At 52.2% G+C, this 23,600-nt stretch overlaps 4 protein-coding genes across 4 annotated transcripts; 2 read left to right on the top strand and 2 right to left on the bottom strand.

Annotated features, from left to right (window-relative positions):
• Window positions 1–18: 18 nt before the first annotated feature.
• Window positions 19–6,969, bottom strand: TMEM234 (transmembrane protein 234). Its single transcript, XM_045548398.1, has 5 exons — window positions 6,098–6,969; window positions 5,613–5,764; window positions 4,272–4,338; window positions 1,041–1,133; window positions 19–741 (listed from the first exon to the last, which is right to left on the bottom strand). The coding sequence occupies exons 1-5, from the start codon at window positions 6,111–6,113 to the stop codon at window positions 647–649; spliced, it is 423 nt and encodes a 140-aa protein (XP_045404354.1). The 5' UTR covers window positions 6,114–6,969; the 3' UTR covers window positions 19–646.
• Window positions 6,136–12,110, top strand: EIF3I (eukaryotic translation initiation factor 3 subunit I). The gene is made up of 11 exons (XM_045548397.1): window positions 6,136–6,239; window positions 6,335–6,427; window positions 7,964–8,051; window positions 8,348–8,413; window positions 9,374–9,523; window positions 9,599–9,726; window positions 10,578–10,688; window positions 10,810–10,899; window positions 11,157–11,230; window positions 11,718–11,810; window positions 11,932–12,110. The coding sequence occupies exons 1-11, from the start codon at window positions 6,237–6,239 to the stop codon at window positions 12,011–12,013; spliced, it is 978 nt and encodes a 325-aa protein (XP_045404353.1). The 5' UTR covers window positions 6,136–6,236; the 3' UTR covers window positions 12,014–12,110.
• Window positions 10,232–18,715, bottom strand: LOC123635837 (myotubularin-related protein 9-like). The gene is made up of 10 exons (XM_045548396.1): window positions 18,398–18,715; window positions 18,111–18,219; window positions 17,747–17,872; window positions 17,458–17,631; window positions 16,824–17,050; window positions 14,648–14,809; window positions 14,329–14,470; window positions 14,026–14,246; window positions 12,548–12,699; window positions 10,232–12,473 (listed from the first exon to the last, which is right to left on the bottom strand). The coding sequence occupies exons 1-10, from the start codon at window positions 18,580–18,582 to the stop codon at window positions 12,355–12,357; spliced, it is 1,617 nt and encodes a 538-aa protein (XP_045404352.1). The 5' UTR covers window positions 18,583–18,715; the 3' UTR covers window positions 10,232–12,354.
• A 2,485-nt stretch (window positions 18,716–21,200) lies between these two features.
• FAM167B (family with sequence similarity 167 member B) lies at window positions 21,201–22,752 on the top strand. The gene is made up of 2 exons (XM_045548395.1): window positions 21,201–21,632; window positions 22,276–22,752. The coding sequence occupies exons 1-2, from the start codon at window positions 21,372–21,374 to the stop codon at window positions 22,504–22,506; spliced, it is 492 nt and encodes a 163-aa protein (XP_045404351.1). The 5' UTR covers window positions 21,201–21,371; the 3' UTR covers window positions 22,507–22,752.
• Window positions 22,753–23,600: the final 848 nt, after the last annotated feature.

Raw genomic sequence — 23,600 nt, 5'->3', positions numbered from 1 at the left:
AAAGAATACTTACTAAGCTGTCTGTTTACTACAGATTTATTGAAGGCTGCCACTTGCCAGGTGTTGCACTGGGTGCTGGAGAGAGGCAGTGCTGGGGCTGAGTTGTCTACCTGTTTAAGAGGGGCTGGCAGTGAGGATTTCTGCCCACCTCACAGCTGGGACAGGCAAGGTGGACGGAAAGCTCCTCTCCTATGTTTGCCACAGTGATGCACCTTCTTCCCCTCAATCCCACCCCTCAGCCAGTTGTGGCCCTGGGATCGAGTGCCCAGGCCTCCTATTTGCATTTCTGGCCCTTCCATGCCGAAGCCCATTGAATCTGCCACTCTCATAGTCCAGATGAGGCCATAGTCATGGTGGCTGGGCTGGTGCCTGAGATGACAACAGGAAGCTGCTGGGCGTGAAGGTTGCTGAGGATAAGCATAAAGTCTCGTGTGCTCAATCCCAGCAGGTGAACACCACTTGAAGTTTACAAAAACTTTTCACTCTTGTTCTCTTACTGCGATCCACGAGGTAGCTATTATCCCCATAAGAGATGAGGACGCTGAGGCTCAGAGAGGGAAGTGCTAGGTCCATCTGCTCCCTGCCTGCACCTCACGGCCCAGGGGCTTCCTGGAGATGGCAGAGCTGGAGGCAGGGGTCGGCCTATTCAAAGGGTAGACGGTTGCCCCTGGGTCTTCCTCACTGAGCTTGTGATGCAGAGTGTAATTCCTGTCACGGTGAGCACCATGCCAGCGACTGCTCCTGGGATAATGGACAGAAATCAAAGGGCCCTGAGCCCAGGCATGCCAGAGCTGGTACAGAGCAGGGGGAAGGGCTCAGATGAGGTGTTGTCCCAATTCCCGCCCAGCCTTTGTCCCCAGACTGCCCAGGGAAGGAAACTCTGATGGCCACAAGGAAGCAGGAGAGCTGCACAGGAAAGAGGCAGGATGGGAGAAGGCCCTCTCCTCACCCGCCCCTGGGAGATGGGCTCGGGAAAGAACTAACCCAGGTATGTCAAGGCCCAAGTAGCTGCGGCCCACACTCACAGTAGCCTGACTTACGTTTTCCACCAATATCTTCTCCAAGGACCTTCCCAACAATCAGCGTGAAGACAATGGCCAGAGAGTTACAGATGGGCACAGCTAAGGTCAGATCTGGGTGGTTAGAATGAGAAGAATCCCTGAGATACTTTTTATCCCTGAGATAAAAAGCCTTCCTAGGCACAAAACATTTACGTTTCAACAAAGTGCTAGGTGTTTTGTGCACATTTCTCATTTAATTTTCACAACAACACTGTAAGGAGAGTATTATGACCATTTTGCATAAATAAAGGAAACAAAGGCTCAAAGAAGCCACATAAATTGAGGCAAATTGAGGATTTAAACCAAGGTCTGGAGCCAGGCGTGGTGGAGTGTGCCTATAGTCCCAGCTATTTGGGTGGCTGGGATAGCAGGATAGCTTGAGGCCAGTTGTTTGAGACCAGCCTGAGCAAAATAGTGAGACCCTATCTTAAAAAAATACCAAAAACCAAACCAAGGTCTACCTGACTCCAAAGCCTGTGTCCTTATTGAACTAAATAGACGTGGACAAACACCAGGTGAAGCACATTTAGTTTTTGATTCACCTCATGACTCAGGCCTTATAGAGTTAAAGAAAAGGGGGGAAAAAATGTCAGAAGGAGGAGGACAGATGCCTGTTCAGGACATTGGGCTGGGCCTCTGGTAGAAGTCATAACCCAGGATTTGTTCCTCCAAGGGACTGACTTCCAATAAGCAAACTTGAAAAAGACTAATGGAGCTAGCAACACTATATTGTACACTTAAAACGTGTTACGAGGGTAGACCTTATGTTAAGTGTTCTTACCACACTAAAAAAAAAAGAAAGAAAAAAGAACCATACACACTAATGGATAAATCAGAAGCTGAGTGACTTGTTTATCCAACAAGACTCCCAACTGCCAGGCAGACCGAGATGCTTGCATTGGCTCCTAGCACATTCTTTCCCAGCCCTCGCAGGCCTCACCTGCTTGAGGTAGAAGAGTGGGGAACTGTGCTGCTCCTCACTCCTCCCGAGGCCCTAGCATGGCTGGCATTACCCATCCAAGAAATGGATACAACACTCCAACCTACCCAGAGCTGCTTTCTTAAGTTTACATACCTACATGGCTGCTAAGGTCTGGTTTCAACAGCAGAAGGGGGAGGAACCAGTATGGCGCAATGGGAGGGAGGCTGACCTAGGTTTCCCTTTGTAATCTTGGTTAGCTCTTGGTTAGCTCATTCAAACACTCTGAGCCTGTTTCCCCACATGTAAAACAGTGATTGCGAGATACCGTCTCCTTTATAGCATTGTTGTAAGATGAACTGTGATAATGCATGTATAGACCCTGGCTGAAGGAGATACTTAATGAATAGTGATTTTTGTTATGATTTTTTTTTTTTTTTTTTTTGAGACAGAGTCTCACTTTGTTGCCCGGGCTAGAGTGCCGTGGCATCAGCCTAGCTCACAGCAACCTCAAACTCCTGGGCTCAAGCAATCCTTCTGCCTCAGCCTCTCAAGTAGCTGGGACTACAGGCATGCGCCACAATGCCTGGCTAATTTTTTCCATATATTTTTAGTTGTCCAGCTAATTTCTATTTTTTTAGTAGAGACGAGGTCTCGCTCTTGCTCAGGCTGGTCTCGAACTCCTGAGCTCAAAGAATCCACCTGCCTAGGCCTCCCAGAGTGCTAGGATTACAGGCGTGAGCCACCGCGCCCGGCCTGTTATGATTATTAAAAAGGATGATTTTGTGTATTTTTGTTTTTAGAAATGGGGTCTTGCTATTTTGCCCAAGCTGGCCGCAAACTCCTAGCCTCAAGTGATCCTCCTGCCTTGGCCTCCCAAAGTGCTGGGATTACAGGCATGAGCCACCTTGCCTAGCCTGAAAGGATGGATATTAAAGCATAGAGGGGAGAGGGTGATGAAATAATAGGATCCTAAAATTGCAATTTGCTCAAAGCTTGGTAAATGGCTAGCTGCAGTCAGCTGGCTGAGGGTTCAGCATTCTTCCACCACAGCAAATTCATTAAGCCAGAGATTTTCAAACTCATTAAATGAAGTCTCATGAGAAGCCCAAAATGTAAACCAGATGAAAGTGAAGTGACTCTAGTTGAACTGAGGTGGCACATCTGAAGGCTGTCCTATCCCCTTGCCCTCCCATGGCCTCTGATAGGTTCCCCAGAGCTATTTGGGGCCCCAAGTCCCCTGCGGGTCTGGGTGAGACCCCAGGGGAGGCAAAACCACAGTCGGAGGACTTCTCATAGCAGAGTTCAAGAGCATAAACTTTTTTTTTTTTTGAGACAGAGTCTCACTCTGTTGCCCAGGCTAGAGTGCCATGGTGTCAGCTTAGCTCACAGCAACCTCAAACTCCTGGGCTCAAGCAATCCTTCTGCCTCAGCCTCCCAAGTAGCTGGGACTACAGGCATGTGCCACCATGCCCGGCTAATTTTTTTTTTCTATATATTTTTAGTTGTCCAGCTAATTTCTTTCTATTTTTAGTAGAGATGGGGTCTCACTCTTGCTCAGGCTGGTCTTGAACTCCTGAGCTCAAATGATCTGCCCGCCTCGGCCTCCCAGAGTGCTAGGATTACAGGTGTGAGCCATTGCGCCTGGCCAAAAGCATAAACTTTAATATGGCTTTATATCTTTCTGCACTGGCATGCTGTGGGACTTAAAAGAGGTGAAATAAGTTGCCCAAAGTTTCATAACTTCATCTCTTAAATGAAGATAATCATGTCTGCTTCACAGGGTCATTATGAGAATTAAATAAAACATGTAAGACTAGCAAAACATCTGATGTCGTAGAGGGCAGTCAATCAATGTTGAGAGAAAGGAACATTTATTGAGCTCTGACTATGTGCCAAGTACTCTGCTAGATGCTTCTCATACATTGAATTTAATTCTCACAATGCTATGAAGCCAATGGTATAAAACCAAGACTCAATTGAGGGCCTTGTCACAGTTAGGCAGGTAGCACAGAGTGGAAGCAAGAGTGTCAAAGCCAGCACTCGGTGCAGCAAAATGGACCTAGCTTCTTCCTCCACTGCACAAGACTGCCAGGTTTAAACCAACCCCAGTGCCTAGCAACATACCGGCCTACTGTGTCCCTATTGCTCAGAGAGAGGGAACCAAGAAGGAACCGGACAGTTCACTCTTCTTCACTGATGAGAACAAGGTGTTTCAGAGTCCCTCCCCACAATGACCCACTCAGGTGGCCTCTACCACTAAGCAGAGAAGTTCCAAGCCAGAGACCCACCTGTTGATGCCAAGGTGAGGTAGTAGAGAAGGGAGCCACACTGGTTGAGGAAAAAGGGCATCAGGTACTAGAAACAGGAGAAACCTTCAGTCAGTGTGATGGCTTGACTGAGCAGCACTGCCTTCTTTGAGCTTCTAGCATATACCTTTCCTTGGAGGGAGGGATGGTTATAAAGGCCCAGGGCACACTAAGCCCTCTGAGAAGGACCCTTCCAGGACAAAGAGGGAAACAGATTGAACTCCATGCCTTTGCCCTAACTGCCCCTTCCTCAGCTCTGCTAGTTCCCATCCTGCAAGGCCTTGAATGCCAATGTCACCCCCTCCAAGAAGCCTTCCCCAATCCCCCAGCTTCAGCCTTCCTCCTCTGAACAGCCACTTTATCTGAACCTCTCTTAGAGCCCTTAGCCCTGAGAAGTGGCTGTGTCCATGTCTTGTCTTTCCCACTAGCCTAGATTGGCAGCAGTTTTCCATATCCCTCCTTATCTTCCCCCTATCCAGGACCAATTTGAGCCTCAAGCCCTCCATCTGGAAAGGGTCACAACAGTTGCCTTGGCCAGGTGTGGTGGCTCACACCTGTAATCCCAGGACTTGGGAGGCCAAGGGGGAAGGATCACTTGAGGCCAGCAGTTCAAGACCAGCCTGGGCAATGTAGTGAGGCTCCATCTCTACAAAAAAACAAGGAAAAATTAGCTGGGCTTGGTAGCACGTGCCTCTAGTCCTGGCTACTTAGGAAGCTGAGGCAGGAGGATCACCTGAGCCCAGGAGTTTGAGGCTGCAGTGAGCTATGATCCCACCATTGTGCTCCAGCATGGGAAACAAAGCAACACCCTGTCTCTTAAAAAAAAAACAAAACTAGATGCCATATATAATTGAAGGGGTCACAATAATAAAATATTAATAATAGCAGCTATAGACTGTGCACTTAGGTGTGTACTAGACCCAATGCTAACTGTTTTTTTGTTTGTTTGTTTTTTAGAGACAGGGTCCTGCTATGTTGCTCAGGCTAGAGTGCAGTGGCATGATCATAGCTCACTGAAGCCTCCAACTCCTGGACTCAGGCAATCCTCCCGCCTCAGCCTCCCAAGTAGCTGGGAGTACGGGCTCCAGCTGTCACCCTGGGCCCAATGCTGAGTGCTTCATGTGCCCCATCTCACTTAATTCTCACAACTGCCCTATAAGATGGTTATCATTACAATTTCTATTTTACAGATGATGAAACTGAGGCTAAAGGACAAAAGTTTCTAGTAAGTAGTTGGGCCAGATTCTGATCTAAACCTGTTTGACTCCAGAAACCGAATTCTTAGGGGCTACTCCCCCAAGAGAGAGGCCTTCACAGACGCACCTCAGTATTCAAGAAGAGGGTCTTCATCTCCTGCAGCAACTGCCGGGCCCAGGTTGGCTCATGAACGCGCTGCAGGCCGGTGGAGGCCCGCTTCAGCAGCGGCTGCGTGCCACCCCATAGAGCGGCCACCAGCACGAGAGCCAGCACCTGCCCTGAATGAGATGGACGATCCCAGGTTACCCTGACCCCCTGATCCCAAACGGCTGGCCGCCCGCCCTGCCCAGCCTTTCTCTGGCCCCCGGGCCCCACCTGGTCCTCCCCTGGCCTCCTAGCCCCAACTCGCCGCCCCCAGCTCCCTCCTTCGCTCTCTGACGCCCCAGCTGCAATTAGCCAGTAGGACAGGCCCCGGGAGGCCGGGAGATGAATCCCGGCGCCCGGGGGCAGGGGTTGTAGCTGGGGTCGGGGATGGCAGGTGGAGGCGGAGTAAGAAATGAATTCCCAGCGGGGGTCGCGAAGTCCACGGAGGGGCGGGGCTGGCTACCCACCAAGTGAGGCCGCCATGGCAACGCCGCTCCCTTTTACTTCCGGGAACGAGGGGGGCGGAGACCCACAATCCGGAAGTGGCACACTATCCTCTTCCGGTCCCACTCACGTTGCCGCTCTGCCAGCGCCGTCACCGCCGGGATGGTGAGTTCCACAGAGTTGGGGGTGTTGTGGTGGGGGTTCTGGCCTGGGGCAGGGGCCCGATTCCGAGCACTGACACTCCCGTCCTGTCCCTACAGAAGCCGATCCTGCTGCAGGGCCATGAGCGGTCCATTACCCAGATTAAGTATAACCGCGAGGGAGACCTCCTCTTCACCGTGGCCAAGGACCCTGTGAGCGTCGGCCGGAGGGCGGGCGGGAGGGAGCCCGGGAGGGTCGAGTTCATTCTGTCAGGACGTTGGGTGCACAAACTAGTTTTGCCGCCGGAGGGGAACCAAAAGACGCCCCTTTCTGAGACGTAGGCAGAGACCCAGCAGGGGTAGGTCGGTGGGAATATTCTCCCGGGAAAGTTGGGAAGGAACTTCATTGTTGGTAGAAAAAGGAATTAGTTGGGGAGAAGAAAATTAAGAAACCACTGTGGAAAGGGGATGGGGATGAGGGTCAGTTTGCTCAGGGGACAGAGAGGAGACCATTCAGGGGAAGAACTAAATCACTCTACCAGGATGGGAGAACAGACCATCTCTGGTAGGGAAAGCTCATCTGGCAAGCTGTGTCATTAAGACACGGTTTCAGGCAGTACCATCCTGCTACTCGGTGCAAATAGTCACTCACAGTACTGCCTTTTTAGGCACCTCCACATGGATTAAGTTAATTTAGTGGTTAAAAGTGGGGGCTCTGAAGTCAAACACACTTAATTTGAATCCTCACTCCTGCATCTATTAGCAGAGTGACGTTGAGTAAGTTATTTAACCTTTCTAAACTTCAAGTTTTTCTTTCTATAAAATATAGGTACTTATAGTATCTCCCAAATGAGGTTTTTAGCATTAAATGAGATTATTCATGTGAGGATCTTAGCACGGTACTTGGTGCAAGTGAATGCCTAATTAATTTTAGTTGCTTTTTTTTTTTTTTTGAGACAAGAGTCTCCCTCTGTTGCTGGGGCGAGTTCCATGGCATTAACCTAACTCACAGCAACCTCAAACTCCTGGGCTCAAGTGATCCTCCTGCCTCAGCCTCCCGAGTAGCTGGGACTACAGGCACGAGCCACTACCCCCAGCTAATTTTTTGTTTCTATTTGTAGTTGTCCGGCTAATTTTTTTTTCTATTTTTAATAGAGACGGGGTCTCATTCTTGCTTAGGCTGGTCTCAAACTCCTGAGCGCAAGCAATCCCCCCGCCTCAGCCTCCCAGAGTGCTAGGATTATAGGTGTGAGCCACTGCGCTCAGCTAAGTCGTTTATATTTTAAATTCCTTACACATAATTTTATTGGCTTTACAGTTACCCTTTGAAGAAGGCATTATTGTCCAGCACTGTATTTGATATCATACAGTGAGATAGTGGCAGAGCAGGCACTGGAAGCCAGACTTCCCTACCACCAGCTGTCCCTACTTCGACAGGAAATCAAAGCTACTGTTTTCTGGACTGGAGCTCAATTTAACCTCTTAATATAAGAGGTTAGGAGTCCTGGGGAAGGCTGGGAGTGGCAAGTGAGGGTGCTTTTACAAGCCTCACGACTCCCCTGCTGTTTACCTTCAAGAAGGGAGGAGAATCCAGGAGTTGGTGTTTTTACCAGCTCCCTGCCATTTCCCAAGAGACGAACAGGAGAGGGCAGAATTGGCCTGTCTAGAGATTGCTGAGGGTTCTGGGGCAAAATGGGAAGCCACTGCTCCTACCAGGATATGTACCATTATGTCATTTGACTCCTGCAGATCGTCAATGTGTGGTACTCCGTGAACGGTGAGAGGCTGGGCACCTACATGGGCCACACTGGAGCTGTGTGGTGTGTGGACGCTGACTGTATCCTTATTCTTGATCTGAGTCTATGCTCCAGGGTCTGCCAGCAATGGAGAGGCTGAGTTGGAACTTGGGAATTTAGGATGCTATTATGGGCCTAGAGAATAATACCTACTCCCCAGTCTCTTCACTGGTTGGGGAAACATTCAGGACAAGATCCAGTTCTGGATAAGGAGGTTAGAATGCTCTGAGGCAAGAAAGAGGAAGAAAGGCTGAACTGGGAGTGATTCCGTTGGCTTCCCTAGAGGAAGGACAAGGGCTCAGGTGAATTCAGTCACGTTTCTTAACAATGTCTTCAGGGGACACCAAGCATGTCCTCACTGGCTCAGCCGACAACAGCTGTCGTCTCTGGGACTGTGAAACAGGTAAGTCTGGGTCATTTACTTTTTCAGCAAGTATTGAGGAACTACAGTGTACCTATTTCAGCAAACAGATCCTGGGGAAGTAGAGATAAATCCAGAGATGGTTCTCAGTCTAGGGAATAAGAGACTAGATGGTAAGAAAGGCAAATGAGAAAAGCAGCATTACAGTACGGAATTAGCCATGAGGGAGGAAGCATGGAGTACTGTGGGAAGCCAGAGGGGGGGCAACTGACTGCCTGGAGTGGGGATGGGAACAGCCTGGGAAGGTTTCCCAAGGTAAATGTCATATGAGCTGGGGCTTGAAGGATGAGAAAGATGCCATCACTTTGACACATGCAGGAATGAAAGCATGGAGAGTGTCATGTCCAAGTCATCTGATCGGGCTGGAGTTCTTGCTGCTTGGGTGGGGGATGGGGTAAGGGAGTAAAATAGATGGTCAGAGGAAAGGATAAGGCTGGCCTTGAATGCCATACTCAAGCGCTTGGCTTTGTTCTGTAGGACTTGGCACGCTGCAGAGGTCCTTGAGCACGGAAGAGTGGTGGTCTGTTTAGTTTTAGCAAGGTCAGCGAACAGTGGGAAGCATTGGAAGAGCTGAGACTGAAGACAGGGTAGCCTATTAAGCTGCTCCGTTAAGTAAATATTTACTAGGCATCCAGTTCTGTGCCGGGTCTATGCTGCGCACTGGGGACATGCAGAGAAATCAGACCAGGTCTTTGCTGTGCAGGAGCACAGTCTGAGGGGAGACGTGTGTAATGTGCAGTGCCACATTAGCGGGATGTCTGAGGAAGGACTATAGGGAAGAAATTAAAAGACTTGAGCCAAGGTGTAGCAGCGACGAAGAGGAAAGTGGTGGGTTCGAGTTGCTGGAGCAGGAAAAACAGTGAGACATGATGTTAGACAAGTGGAGAGTGTCCTCCAGGATAGCAGTGGGCAAGGGGTAGCCCACACTCTGCCTGTCCCCAGGGAAGCAGCTGGCCCTACTCAAGACCAATTCAGCTGTCCGGACCTGCGGCTTTGACTTTGGGGGCAACATCATCATGTTCTCCACGGACAAGCAGATGGGCTACCAGTGCTTTGTGAGCTTTTTTGACCTGCGGGATCCGAGCCAGATTGGTAAGGGCTGGGGCCGGGGTTGGGGTGAAGGGTGCAGCTTTAGAGCCCAGGGCCTGACATTTGCTGCCCACACAGACAGCAATGAGCCCTACATGAAGATCCCTTGCAATGACTCCAAGATCACCAGTGCTGTTTGGGGACCCCTGGGGGAATGCATCATTGCCGGCCATGAGAGTGGAGAGCTCAACCAGTATAGTGCCAAGGTAAGGGGCCAGGTGGGGCTTGGGCCCACCTGAATGAGTCCTTACAAGAGGCAGGATAGTACAGTGGTTAAGAACAAGGGCTGGATTCAAATAAAGATTTCACTATCCAGGGTCACATGACATCAGGTGTTTGAAAAACTTGTCACAAAGTACTCATGTAATGTTAATAAGGATCACCACTGAGTGCCAGGCCCTGTGCTGGCCTCCTAGGACTAAGAAGTGAATCTGACATAGTTCCTGCCCCAGGGGAGACAGACTTGCAGACAGCTAGCTCATGAGTCATATTGTGAATTATGCTATCATAGAAGTCTCAATCAAGTGCAGAAGGTGCACTCTGTGACAGCGGAGGTGGCATGTATGTTAAGCCGTGAGAAATAAATGGAGCTTCAAGCAGGAAGGAAAGGACATTCCACAGGCAAAGAGAGCCGCAAAGGCACAGAGTTCAGGATGTTTGTGGATTCTGCAGGAACATTTGAGTGTGGTCTTGGGGAAAGTAGACAGGGACTAGATTTTATTAGAGGATTTTATTTATATGTCAGGAGGTAAGGAGTTCTGATTTTCCTGCAGGCAAGAGGGAGTCTTTAAAGGGTAATTGATGATCAGATTTTTTCTTGAGAAGGCTTTGCAGGCTGTGGTTTGGAGAATGGAGCTGAACTAGCCAATAGGCACGGGATGTGGAATACTGGACAGAGTCAAGAGATGTTCAGGGGTGGCTGATTAGTTAGGGGGGTGAGGAGAGGGTAAAGTCCAGGGTGTCTCGGATTTCTGATTTGGGTGCTTGGGTTTCTGGGGAGCAGTGGGAGTAGCAGGGGTTGGAGCTGCCCAGAGTGTCACTCTTCCTCCTTCCCCAGTCTGGAGAGGTATTGGTGAATGTTAAGGAGCACTCCCGGCAGATCAATGACATCCAGTTATCCAGGGACATGACCATGTTTGTCACCGCATCCAAGGACAACACAGCCAAGGTGAGCCTGGGCAAGGGGTCTTGTGGGGCTGCTCCTACCCTCCTGCTGCATACATCCAACCTGCCTGACTTCCCTCAAGAAGGCTCCACTTATAGATTTCTCTCCTGCCTTCTCTCTCCAGCTCTTTGACTCAACAACCCTCGAACATCAAAAGACTTTCCGGACAGAACGTCCCGTCAACTCAGCTGCCCTCTCCCCCAACTATGACCATGTAAGGGACCTAGATGTTTTTCGGGCAATTAAAGTATGAACATGATGGAGAATTGGTGTCAGGCAGAGAGGAGACTTCTAGCCCAGTGACAAGGCTGAATGATTGGGTAGCCCCAGGGAACTGGCCAGGAGGTGGCTGAGGTGTCTGTTCATCCCTTGCCTTTGGCATCCTCCCATTGTTATGTGGGAGATGTTAAAAATGTATAGGGCAGGTGGGAGAAACAAAATGGTCCATCTAGAGTTTCTTTTCCCCTTCAGGTGGTGCTGGGTGGCGGTCAGGAAGCCATGGATGTAACCACAACCTCCACCAGGATTGGCAAGTTTGAGGCCAGGTAAAGGGGCAGAGAGCGCTTCCAAACTGAAACCTCACAGCGTGTCTTTCATAATGAGCATGAACCATATTAGCTACGAGGAAGTGTAGCCAAATTCGTGGCCTTCCCGTGATCAGTGGGTAATATAGCAGTTAAGGCCATGAACTCTGAGGACCTACACATATCATTGTATTTCTCTGTCCTCATGTTTTCTCTGCTGTATAATGGAGCAGTGATAAGATACTTCTAAAATCGTGCATATTAAATGAGTTAATACTTGTTAAGCTCGTAGAGCTCTACCCAGCACATAGTAGGCACTCAGTAAGTGTTAGCTATGTATTCAGGCAGATGTTTGGGTCCAGTCTTCCCCTGACTTCATCTTACATTATTCATAGTTCTGCTGCTTTATTTTTTGTCTCATAGTTTGCCTTTGAGGGGTGCTGCCCCCAGAGTGTTCTGGAAGGTGCATAGTGAATTAATCATGTGCCTGCTCTCCCCTCTCCTCTAGGTTCTTCCACTTGGCCTTTGAAGAAGAGTTTGGAAGAGTGAAGGGTCACTTTGGCCCTATCAACAGTGTGGCCTTCCATCCTGATGGCAAGAGGTAGGGCCCCCGTGAAGCGAGCTGAGCTAACTGGGCTGGTCTCTGCCTTCCTCCCGCCCTGTCCCTCAGGCATCCCTTTCCCAGGGCAGCACCTGACTTGTCCCTGGCTGTCTTTTTCCAGCTATAGCAGCGGAGGAGAAGATGGTTACGTTCGCATCCACTACTTCGACCCACAGTATTTTGAGTTTGAGTTTGAGGCTTAAGAAGCTGGACCTCCATCCAGGCCAGGGAGGCTGCTGGAGAAAGTTTTGGACTCTGAGAAATAAATTGATTTGGTAATAAATAGTTTCTGGTCAGATATTTTGTGGGGTCTGTCTCATGATTTTTCCTTCTTACTGACACCCCAGTAGGTTGATGCTAATCATGAATACCTTTATTATTTAGACCTCCCTATACTTGGGACACTTCAAACTTGGAACTTGAGTATTATGGGCTAGCGTGGGTTGCAGGTACCCTTGTCCAAGGTTTAAAGGTCCCCAGGGGCCTAGAGAGGTTTCAGGAACGTTTCATCCATTGTCTAAGGAGCCAGTCCTAGGGTTGGGGCTCAGGCTGAAGCTGTTGGCTGCGAGCCTTCTGTCTCCTCCCTTCCTGTCACTATTTGCCACACCTTCTCCCATGCTACCTCTGCCGGCTCAGGTGGATGCGTCCAGCGCAGAAACAGGCCTGAGGAGGAGGAAGACAGGTAAGAAAGCTGAGCAGAGGGGAAAACTCCCCAGGGGGAAAGTAGGGGAGGTTACCTTGCCACAGCCGCAGGCTCTGGGGCTCCACAGAGGGCCAGATGGCCAAGGGATTGAGGACATAAAGTGGGTTCTGGAGTTTTCGTTGCTCCTTAGGCTGGTTGAGCCCAGACCACAGGGAGTGTGTTCGAGTCCTCACTTCACACAGGCATCTGTAGAGAGTGAGGGAAGAATGTCCAGCCCCACCTATGCCCTCTGGGAGTCTGGGTGGGTGGCCCTAGTTAGTAGGGTGACAGCCACTCTGGGGCACACGCTGTTGCCAGTCAGATCTTGTATCGGGTGCTAGAATTAAAGAGGAATCAGACAAAATCCTACTTCATAAAGCGTTCCATTTAGAGGGAGAAAACAATTTAGTTTTGCGTAAGTGTTAGGGAAGGCTAACTAAGAATTTGATATTTGAGCTGGGTCTATCAGCAGACCTGGCAGAGGGTGTACAAAATGGCGACACGTGTGGGGAGCTACGTGAGCCAGAGCAAAGTGGGAAAGGGCCCAATGTGAATATTGATAGATCTGGACTGATGCGTTTTCTTAAAATGATGAAAGTGGAGATGTGGAGGGCAGCGAGGTGGCTGCCATAGGGTCCAGGTGGAAAGAAACAGTCTGGGTGCGGGCTGGAGGAGGGGCCTCGGTAGGAGAGCACCAAGCTCAGGCCTTCTTAAGAGAAAGTCTAAAGATGAAAGTGGGGAAAAGAAGGTAAGTATAGATGACAGTTTTCTAACCTGGATGACCCAGGACTAGTGGAGTTAGTGAACAAGATGGGGTATCAGGGAGAACTGGGCCACAGAAGATGGCTAAATACTGTTGGAGAAGAGGGACCCCTTCCTGCCCTGCTCTCAGTCTGAGACAAAGATGGTTTATGGGGCTGCCTGGGAGCACGTGGAATAAGCCAACCAAATAAAAGCAACTACAGCTTCTTATGTGCCTACTGGGTGTCAGGCACGGCGCTAAACACTTCTGTGCTTTAGCTCAGTTAATCCTCACAACCCCTGTAGATTATGGTGACTTCTCCCCACCATGCTACTGACGAGGAGACCGAGGCTCACATAGGTTTGCCATGGTCACCCAGGAGGTGAGTGGCAGAGCCGGACTCTGAGACCAAACAATCTGACTCTGCTTTCAACCTCGATTCTATTGCTTCACGAGAATCAACCAAAGTGGCAGAGAGCCCCAGAAATAATTTACTTTTGCAGCAACTTCCCCCTTCAGTCCTCATTTTCAAGGCGAGGTACACTTGCTCTTGGCTATGGACAGAGTGGGAGGCCTGAAGGGTTGGCCTTGGACCCATCTATCTCCAGGTTTGCGGAAGTTAGGAGGAAGTATGAGATTTAGTAGGAGCGGAGGGGATGACTCGAAAGAGTTTTCTAAAAGAGAACTCAGTGGGAGAGGAAAGATGGCTCCTAAGAAGTAAGGTGCTGATGCGGCCATTAAGTGACCCTTTCCTGTGCCTGCCCCTACCCCACCACACCTCCTCAGCTCACCTCTCCTTTTCGCTGTTGCAGAGGAAGGTGCCAAAGGGGGAGGCATAGGCGTGCTCAAACAGTGCCAACAGCAGCCCCTCCCCAAACTCCAGTGACAGCGGGAACTGGCGGCCCAGCTGCCACACGCAGTCCAGGAAGAGGAGAAAGGTGGGTGCCTCGTGCTTGGGGCGGGCGTGGGAGAAGGCCGAGTGGGCACAGCGCAGCTGGAAGGGATGGCCGGCCTGGGGAGGGGGCAGAGCGATGGGCACCAGGAAGCAGGGTTTCTGGATGGAGGGGCAGGGCTGGGGTTGGGTGGTCACTTACCTGGATCCACTCCCGCTCTATCAGTTCCTGGAATCCAGCCATGGTCCGGCTCGTGGGGTCCAGGATGAGTTGGGCCAGTGAAGTCACAAGTAAGGTGCTGTCCGTGCCTTCAGCCCCATGCACCAGGATGCAGGCCCCTTCCCTGTGGGCCCAGGGCTCATCAACAGTGGCCAAGTCCCCTGCTGGGGGTGACCAGGCCAGGAATAGAATGGGCCCAGTTCTAGGCTGTATTTGTTTACTGAGTCATGGTTTTGTGCCCAGGGGTTGAGGGCCCTGCCTGTCCCGCCCCATTCTCTGTCTCACAGGGTAGGGGCCTTACCTCTCCATGGCCTGGGCCGCCAGGCAGGCGGTGCTCAGGGCTTCTTTCACGTGTGCCAGCCAGCGGCAGCCCTCTAGCCGACTCAGCCAGCGGTCCATGCTCTGCTCTGGGTCCCCACAGGCCTCCACCAGGCGCACGAAGCTCTCTTGTAGGGGCCGCCCCCTGGACAAGTGGGAGTCTCGTCATCCTTCCCCTAGCCCGCGTGCTTAGTGACCGCAGTCTGGGAGCAAGTGCTCCAGACCAATGAGACAGAACCCTCTGAGGAGCACATCTGATAAGAGGGACACAGGACTCTTTGGGGAGCCCAGTCTCATGGAACGTGGAGCCCACTGAAGAGCTCCTAATCTGACGGAAATGATTCTGTATCTTTAAGGATTCCCCAGTCTAATGGGAGAGACCCAAGAAAGACCCTTTGGGGAGCATTACCTGGGGAGGGGTCACATAGCCCTCCGGGGAAACACAGAATGCCCTGGGAAACCCCCAATTTGATACAAGTATCACAATACCCTTGAATTACCCCAGTCTGATGAGAGCAACATAGTACTCCCTGGGGAGCCCTAGTCTGACGAGAAACACAATGCTCTTGGACTTCAGCATCTACTCCTACCTTCCAGAATCTGCTCAAGGTCACTTGTGACTTCCTGCAGAAAATCTAATGCAGACTTTTCAGTGCCATTTAAAAGCCTTTAGTGGCTCCCCCCTGCCTTTAGCATAAAGCCTAAGCTCATAACCACAGCACTGAAGACCTTCACTCTGGCCCCTCATCCTTCTAGCTTCATCTCTCTCTAGTCCCACTTCACACTGTGCTCCCATCGTACAGTACAGGAGTCCTCCCAATCCATGGTTTCACTTTCTGACATTTCAGTTACCCATGGTCAACTGTGGTCCAAAAATATTAAATGGAAAATTCCCAAAATAAACAGTGCATCAGATATCAATTGTGTGCTGTTCTGAGTAGCGTGATGAAATCTTGAGCCATCCTGCTCTGTCCTACTCAGGACGTGAATCATCCCTTTGTCCAACATATCCACACTGTATACACCGCCTGCCTGTTAGTCACTTAGTAGTTGTCTCAGTTGTCAGAGCGACTGGCCGCATCGCAGTGTTTGTGTTCAAGGTCACTAGTAGCCTAACTCTACGTCACAATGCCTACATCATACTTAGGCATTTTATCTTTTCACATCATTGTAAGAGGAAGGGTGAGTACAGTACAATACGGTATTTTGAGAGAAAGACTACATTCACACAACTTTTAGTACAGTATATTGTTATAATTGTTACATTTTATTATTAATTGTTAATCTCTTACTGTGCCTAGTTTATAAATTAACCTTTACCACAGGTATGTATGTACAGGAAAACATAGTATATATAGAGTTTGGTACTCTCTGAGGTTTCAGGCATCCACTGGGGGTCTCAAAGTGTATCCTCGAGGATAAAGGGGGAAATACCAAACTTGCAGTTCCCTAAACAGGACAAATTACCAGGCATTCTCTTCACCTATAATATATGCCTGCAGTTCCTTCCATCTGGAGTGCCCTTCCTCCTTCTGGCTAACTCCCCCCTCTTTCAGGTCTCAGCTAAAGCATCCTAGTCTCAGAACGTTCGGATTACTTGAAGTCACCTTACTAAGAGAGGGGCACCTCCTCTGTGCTATTACTTGTCTCAGTGGGCTCTGATTGCCCATTTACTGCTGATCTCTGTCATGTCTGGGCTGGTCACCATGGCAGCCTCTGTGCTCAATGCGGGATGAATAAATGAATAAACAGTTTTGTATTTTGGATAGGGAAGCAGTCTAACTCTCCCCAAAGCACAAAAACTCCCTCAGGACCTCCTCTTCACACTATCATCACTTGGAGACAGAGGAAATAGATCCAGCTGTGTAGGCACAGCCCTCAGGGAGGCAGGGAGGGGTGTGTGTGTGTGTAAGGGAGGCTGTTTCAGGAAGACAAATTTCAGTCTAAAGAGGTGCCTTTGCAGGCAAAGTTGGGGTGCCTGGAGAGTAATGAGCTCTCAGTGGGGGTGTGCCAGTGGGCGTGCCCACCTGGAGGGATGGCCAACAGGAAAGGCCTAGCAGTCTTCAAGGCTCCTGGAAGACCCCCCCAGCCCACCCACATGGACACACATTCATAGATTCCTGCAGGAAGGAGCCTGGGGAGGATGGGAGGCCCCTTACCTCTCCAGGGGCCGGTGCAGCCTTTTCCAGCGGGGGTAAGCGGCCTTGGCCTCCGTGCCACCGCCAGTCATACGGGCCTGTTTTGCGGCCTGGGCCGAGCGTGTGTCCAGGATGAAGCCCCGGGCCCCAGGGCGAGCCCCCGCCAGCACAGCTCGCAGCAGCTCCTCATCCTCAGCACAGCGCCGCTTTTGGGGACCGGTCAGAGGCTGGCTGGAGCGTAACAGAACCTGCGGACAGGGACCCAGCTCCAGAAGTGTGCCGACCCAGCCTGGGGAGCCCAGGGCCAGGTCTACACACAGGAGCCAGGCTAGAGCTGGCATAGGCGAGCTGGAGCACAGGGACCGTAGAGGGGGAACTCTCCGGGCTTTGGACTGGTCAGTGTGTGCTGTGGCCAGAGTGGGGAGGGACCCTGTGAATACACGGTGGGTAAATCCTGGGTTGACAAAGAAGGAATTAAACTTCAAGAGTCCCAGGGCCGCCGACAGCGGGGCCAGAGTCGGCGGAAGCTGGATTGAGCGGAGGGGGCGGGGCCGGGACAGGGCAGCAGCCCCAGCAGGAGCCAGGCTGCGGACCGGCCGGGGAGGACGCCGAGGGTCCCGGGGGCGGAGCCGGGGCGGGGCGGGGCGGGGCTCACGGTTCCGCTGGGAGCGTGGTGGTAGCTGAGCACAGGGAAGCGGCCTCCCTGGCGGAAGCGGGCGCTGCGCGCCAGGGCATCGTCGTCCACCGCGCGAGGCACGATCACGGCTCGGGGGTAACTAGGGCACAAGCTGAAGTCCTCGTTCACCTCGCTGAGCCGCCACGCGTCGGTCTGCGGCGCAGGGAGGGGCGAAGGCCAGGTTTAGGGGACCCAGCGAGTGCCCTGTCGCCGCGCCCTTTCCAGGCCCGGCGTTTCCACATCCCCAGGCCCTCACGACCGCGCCCACCTCGCGAGCTACTCGCTTGTAGTAGCGTTCGGGCGGGAGGAAGTGCCAGGCGTCGCCCAATCTCAGGCCCTTGGGACGGTAGAAGAACGGAAAGGACGTGATGACCGATTCCAGGGAGGACAGAGCCTGGGGAAGGAAGTCAGGGGCGCTGGGGAAGATCGGAATCGTCACCCGCGCCCTTTCCAGCCCCTCCGCTTCGCAGCCTATCCACGTACCTCAGACCACCCTACAGCCCCCTGCCATTTAGCCGTGCCCTGGGACAGACTGGATGCAGAGCTCCTTTGCACAGTAGCTCCTTTTTATCATACCTCCCTCTGTAAGGGACAGGCATAGCTTAAGGGCTTCAGGTGCGTTCTCAGCATACCTCGATGGAGCGGGCGATGTCCAGCGTCGCTTCTACGCCCTCTATTTCCAGCTGCAGCACCCGCAGGTCTTTACAGCGCAGAATGATGGTGCCCGAGTCACCCGCAACCCTGGGGATGGACGGGCCCAGGCTCAGTGTCCCCCGCCCCCCACCGGGGGAAGGGAAACGAGTTTCATAGGACTGGACGCTATGCAGGAAAGCGCCCGCTCCAGCTGCGCTTGCCCTTCCCCCTCTTCCCGCGGAGCCGCGCGCTCCCCTACTCCGGGGACGCCCCCGCCACGTCTAACCTCTTCTCGATAGAGTCGACACTACGCAACAGCAGGAGCCACAGGTCTGGAGTCGACTGGGGCCCTGGAGACAGCAGCAGGTGGTGGCCAGTGACGCACAGCGTGCCGCGCAGCGGGGGCGCCTCCGGGCCCCGCAGGAGCTGTGCTTGGGCCCGGCCAGTACGGATCAGCTCTGAGAACTCCATTCCGCCAGTAGGGGACTTGGGGCCCAGCAGGACAGACTCCGCGAGCGTCAGGCGGGGCAGGCGCGGGCTCCAGAAGGGACAGGAACTGGCTGAGCAGCTGGCGACACCCGCAGGACAGCTGTTAAGGAGGCCCCTCAGAGGAAGGGATCTCAGAGTTTCACCGGAATCCTCCCCTCACACTGCCAGTATCTCTTAGCCAGGTCCCTGGCCAGAGCCTGTTATAAGTAAACCTCGATTTCATCATCTGCAAAATGGGGAGAATAATCTTGCCCAAAGCCCTTAACCCCGTGCCTGGGTCACAGGAGACACTCAATATTTTTGCTTTTTTGAAGCCCTGGGTGCTAGTACTATGCTAACTCAAAAAACAAACAAAAAAAATAACCATCTCTTCCCCTGTATTCTGGTGGAAGGGCTGGAAAATGTAGGGGTGAAATTGGGAACTTGCTGCTGCCTCCCAGTATGTAAAGGGCAATGGAGGAAATCCCTTGGTCCACCTTAAATGCCCCTCCCCCTCCACAGCTGGAAGTCCCTGCCTGTGGGTGCCCTCTTTGCCTGCCACTTCTCACTGAGTCCTGCCCTCAAAAACCCCATCCTCTGTCACACCATCCTTTCACCAAGCATGCATTGCCCACACTGTGAGCTGTGTGTGGTGTCGGGACCCAGGGATGACAGGAAGTTCTATTCACAGGGTTTTCAGTCTGGCAAGAGACACACTTAAGCTGGTAAAATTACAGTAGGAGACTAAACTGATTTACTGGAGGACTCATTCATTCGTCCATTCTCCTAATTATTTTTTCATTTCTTAAACACTGCTGTCTGCACTGTACTGGGTGCTGGTTACTAAGCAGAGTAAGACCAACTCTTTCCTTCAAAGGGCCTTCTGGGCCGGGCGCGGTGGCTCACGCCTGTAATCCTAGCACTCTGGGAGGCCGAGGTGGGTGGATCGCTCAAGGTCAGGAGTTCGAGACCAGCCTGAGCAAGAGCGAGACCCCGTCTCTACTAAAAAAATAGAAAGAAATTATCTGGCCAACTAAAATATATATAGCAAAAATTAGCCGGGCATGGTGGTGCATGCCTGTAGTCCCAGCTACTCGGGAGGCTGAGGCAGTAGGATCGCTTAAGCCCAGGAGTTTGAGGTTGTTGTGAGCTAGGCTAACGCCACGGCACTCACTCTAGCCCGGGCAAAAAAGTGAGACGCTGTCTCAAAAAAAAAAAAAAAAAAACAAAGGGCCTTCTGGTCCACTAGGTTCCAGACTTTCAAATGAAAAAAATAAAATCATAGGTGGGTCCTCATAATATAAACATGAAATTGGAACTTCTCTATGAAAGAAATCAGACATGAAACGGTACAAATTGTAAAATTCCAGACCAGCAGCAGCAGCTGGGATGAGAATTAGGTAGAAATGCAAATTATCAGGCCCCATCCCATACAGACTGAGTCAAAACTCTGATCTTAGCAAGCTTTCCAGGTGATTCTGATGCATGCTACAGTTTGAGAACCACTGGAGAGTATACAAACAGGCAAAGCTAATCTATGCTGTCAGAAATGAGGGTAGTGTTACCCTTAGGAAAGTAGTGACAGGCCAGGAGCACACAGGAGGCTTCCTGAGTGCTGGTAATACTGTTGCTTGATCTGGGCGCTGGTTACATAGGTGTGTTCCGTTTAGGAGAATTCGTCAAGCCGTACATTTATGAAATGTGCATTTTTCTGTGTGTATGTTATATTGCAACACAAAGTTTAAAAAAGGGAACTGCTCTGGTTGAAGCCTGGGCAGGGGCAGAGAGAGGGAGGACTGGGAACCATCCACAGCTTTGCCCTTCCGCCCTTGCAGGCAGCCCTTTGAAGGATTTCCAAGGGAACCTAAGGTTTCTTGGAGTATAACCTGAAGTCCTTGATCTGTCCCAGCAGAGCTAAGAGAAAGTCAGCGACTTGCCCAAGGTTCCACAGAGCCAGCACTAGAACCCAGGGCTCCTGACTCCCAGGCCAGGGCCCTGCATGCTATTCCTTTACTAAAGGGCTGGTGTCCTGAGTAAGGACAGCAGCTAGTCAGCTCCTCCCACCTCTCAACTACCTTAACTTGGATCTTGGGAGGAAAGCCAAGACTCCGGTGTGAGTGATGCTTTTCTCATCCTGGAGCGACTTCCTTTCTGGGAACTGGGTGTCTCCTTCTAGGCAAAGACAATAAAACTCATCCTCGGGGCCAGAGGAGCAGGGCTCCTCCTGCCCCCACCCGGATGGGCATCACGTGGCTCCTGGGTTAGCAGTCCAGGAAAATTCCAGCCCTTGCACACTTGGCCTCACACAGCTATCTGCTCACTCACCCTGGCACACTCAGCCTGCCTAACCCACCTTGAACATTCACCATCGCATGCTTTTTTCACCCTTGGCTTTTTTGTTTTTTGTTTTTTTTTTTTTTTGAGACAGTCTTGCTCTGTCTCTCGGGCTAGAGCATAGTGGCATTATCATAGCTCACTGCAACCTCAAATTCTTCAGTTCAAGGGGATCCTCCTGCCTCAGCCTGCGGAGTAGCTGGGGGACTATAGGTGCATGCCACCACGTCTGGCTAATGTTTCTATTTTTTGTAGAGACCGGGGTCTCACTCTAGCTCAGGCTGTTCTCGAACTTCTGACCTCAGTGATCCTCCCACTTCAGCCTCCCAGAGTGCTAGAATTACAGGCATGAGCCACTGCTCACAGCCAGCTTCTGCCACTCATCCCTGGGAAATACTGCCAGCTTTTCCCTAATCCCAGAGTGGCAGCCCTGCCCTGTCACTTACCTCAAACCCACCATGTCCCTGGGGCCACTGAAATTCCAGGCAGTGGGTGAAGAAGATGAGGAGGATGAGGAGGAGGAGAGCCTGGACTCCGTGAAGGCACTGACGGCCAAGCTGCAGCTGCAGACTCGGCGGCCCTCGTACCTGGAGTGGACGGCGCAGGTCCAGAGCCAGGCCTGGCGAAGGGCCCAAGCCAAACCTGGGCCAGGAGGACCTGGGGCCATCTGTGGCTTCGACTCGATGGACTCCGCTCTTCAGTGGCTCCGACAGGAGCTGGTGAGTCTGGTGGGGTGGGCAGCCTTGCACAAGGCCTTTAGGCCAGTCATCTTTGAGGCCCAAGATTGTGGGTGTGGGGAGGGGATGAGAATGGGCTCTACCCCCACCTGGGGTTGAGGAGCCAGGAATAGTTGTGTCCAGAGTTTCATTCGGGGAGCCTTGCTACAGAAGGATGCCATCCTATCTACTGACCTAGTGCTCCTGTGGCTCAGGAGACAGAGCCCTGCCTTTGGGGGCCGCCATTATAGGTGGGAAAAGACACGGCCTGCCCTACTCTGGGACTTGCTCTACCCCAAAGATACAGTAAAGTACAGAAGGAGGCACTGACCATGCTGTGGGCAGAAGCTGAAGAGTTGAGGGCTGAATAGGTGGCCGTCAACCCAACATGTGCAAATATAAAGATGCCCAGGCTCCAACTTGGAGATTCTGCTTAGGTGATCTGTATTTGCTTCACAATGGCTCCTTAGCTGGGTTTGAGAACTACCAGTGTGGAGCAAGATCTGAGAGATGGGGAGGCATCAAGCTGAGGCGAGAAGGGTCTGGGGAGGGCGCAGATCCTGCAAAGGCCCTTGCTGACCGGAAGGGGGGAGGGGAGCGAGGCCGGGGGCCAGCCCAGCCGGCTCACGCCCCCTCTCGGCCGCAGCGGGAGATGCAGGCTCAGGACCAGCAGCTGGCGGGGCAGCTGCTGCGGCTGCGGGCCCAGCTGCACCGGCTGAAGATGGACCAAACCTGTCACCTGCACCAGGAGCTGCTGAATGAGGCCGAGCTGGAGCTGGAGCTGGAGCCTGGGGCCGGCCTGACCCTGGCCCCGCCGCTGCGTCACCTGGGCCTCACGCGCATGAACATTAGCGCCCGGCGCTTCACCCTCTGCTGAGGGGCACCTGCTCTGCTCCCTTCCGGGGACACCTGCTGCCGCTTCCCCAGCCTGCCTGGGAAGAGGATGGGTGCCCCAGAGGTCCACCAGCTGGCGGGGAAGTGGGGAACGCTCAGGTCTCTGAGAAATGAGTCCTAAGCGTGCAAAGCCCGACCATCCTATCACCCCTGCTGCCCTAGCTGGCCAGGGGCAAGGGGAGGAGCTCAGACCCCCAAGCTCCTCAATAAATGCCCTTTGCGCTTCTCACCAAGGTCTCTGCAGTCGTTTATTCAGGCCCAAAGCCGCTGTCTGTCTTCTGTGGCTGGGAGCACCTTGGCTCACTGCAGGAGAGATGGCCCATGTTGGGGGTGGAGATGGCCAACTGATGGATCCCCACCTCCTCCACAGCTCCGGCCCATCTCTCTGTCCCACCAAGACCAAAGATGGGGCTGGGAGCGGTAGCACATGCCCATAATCCCAGCACTTTGGGAGGCCAAGGGAGAAAGCTCGCTTGAGGCCAGGAGTTGGAGACCAGCTTGGGCAACACAGCACCACCCCATCTCTACAAAAAAAAAAAGAAAATTAGCTAGGAGTGGTGGTGCACACATGTAGTCCCAGCTACTTGGGAGGCTGAGGCAGGAGGATCGCTTGAGCCCAGGAGCTGGAGGTTGCAGTGAGCTATGATGACACCACTGCACTCTAGCCCAGGTAACAGACCTAAGTCATCCCCAGTAAATTGGGGTGCTATAGAATGGAGAATCTGACAGACCTAACTTCAAAGCCAGTGCTCCCATTTATTTCTATTAGAACGTGAGGAGGTCCCCGAGCCCCTGAATCTGTTTGCTCACGTCTACAGTGGAGATGCTAATTCTCAATCCACAAGCTGGACGTGCCTTCAGTGAGATAGTGTACAGTAAGCACTTACTGCTGTCACCAGTCATCTTATTACCCTTGTGCGAAGCCCGGAAACGGACCGCGAGGTGTTGAGGTTTACAGTGCAAGGACAGCTGGGCCCTGCACCAGGCCTGCAGCCCCAACCCTGGGCTCTGTGTCACTCTGTAGGTTTTTTAGTTTGTTTCTCTCAGCCTTTGTTTCTGTGTTACCCTCTTTGTCTG

The sequence above is a fragment of the Lemur catta genome, chromosome 3 (assembly GCF_020740605.2).
Source record: "Lemur catta isolate mLemCat1 chromosome 3, mLemCat1.pri, whole genome shotgun sequence".
Taxonomy (NCBI): Eukaryota; Metazoa; Chordata; class Mammalia; order Primates; family Lemuridae; genus Lemur; species Lemur catta.
This window is presented reverse-complemented; position numbering and strand designations above follow the sequence as displayed.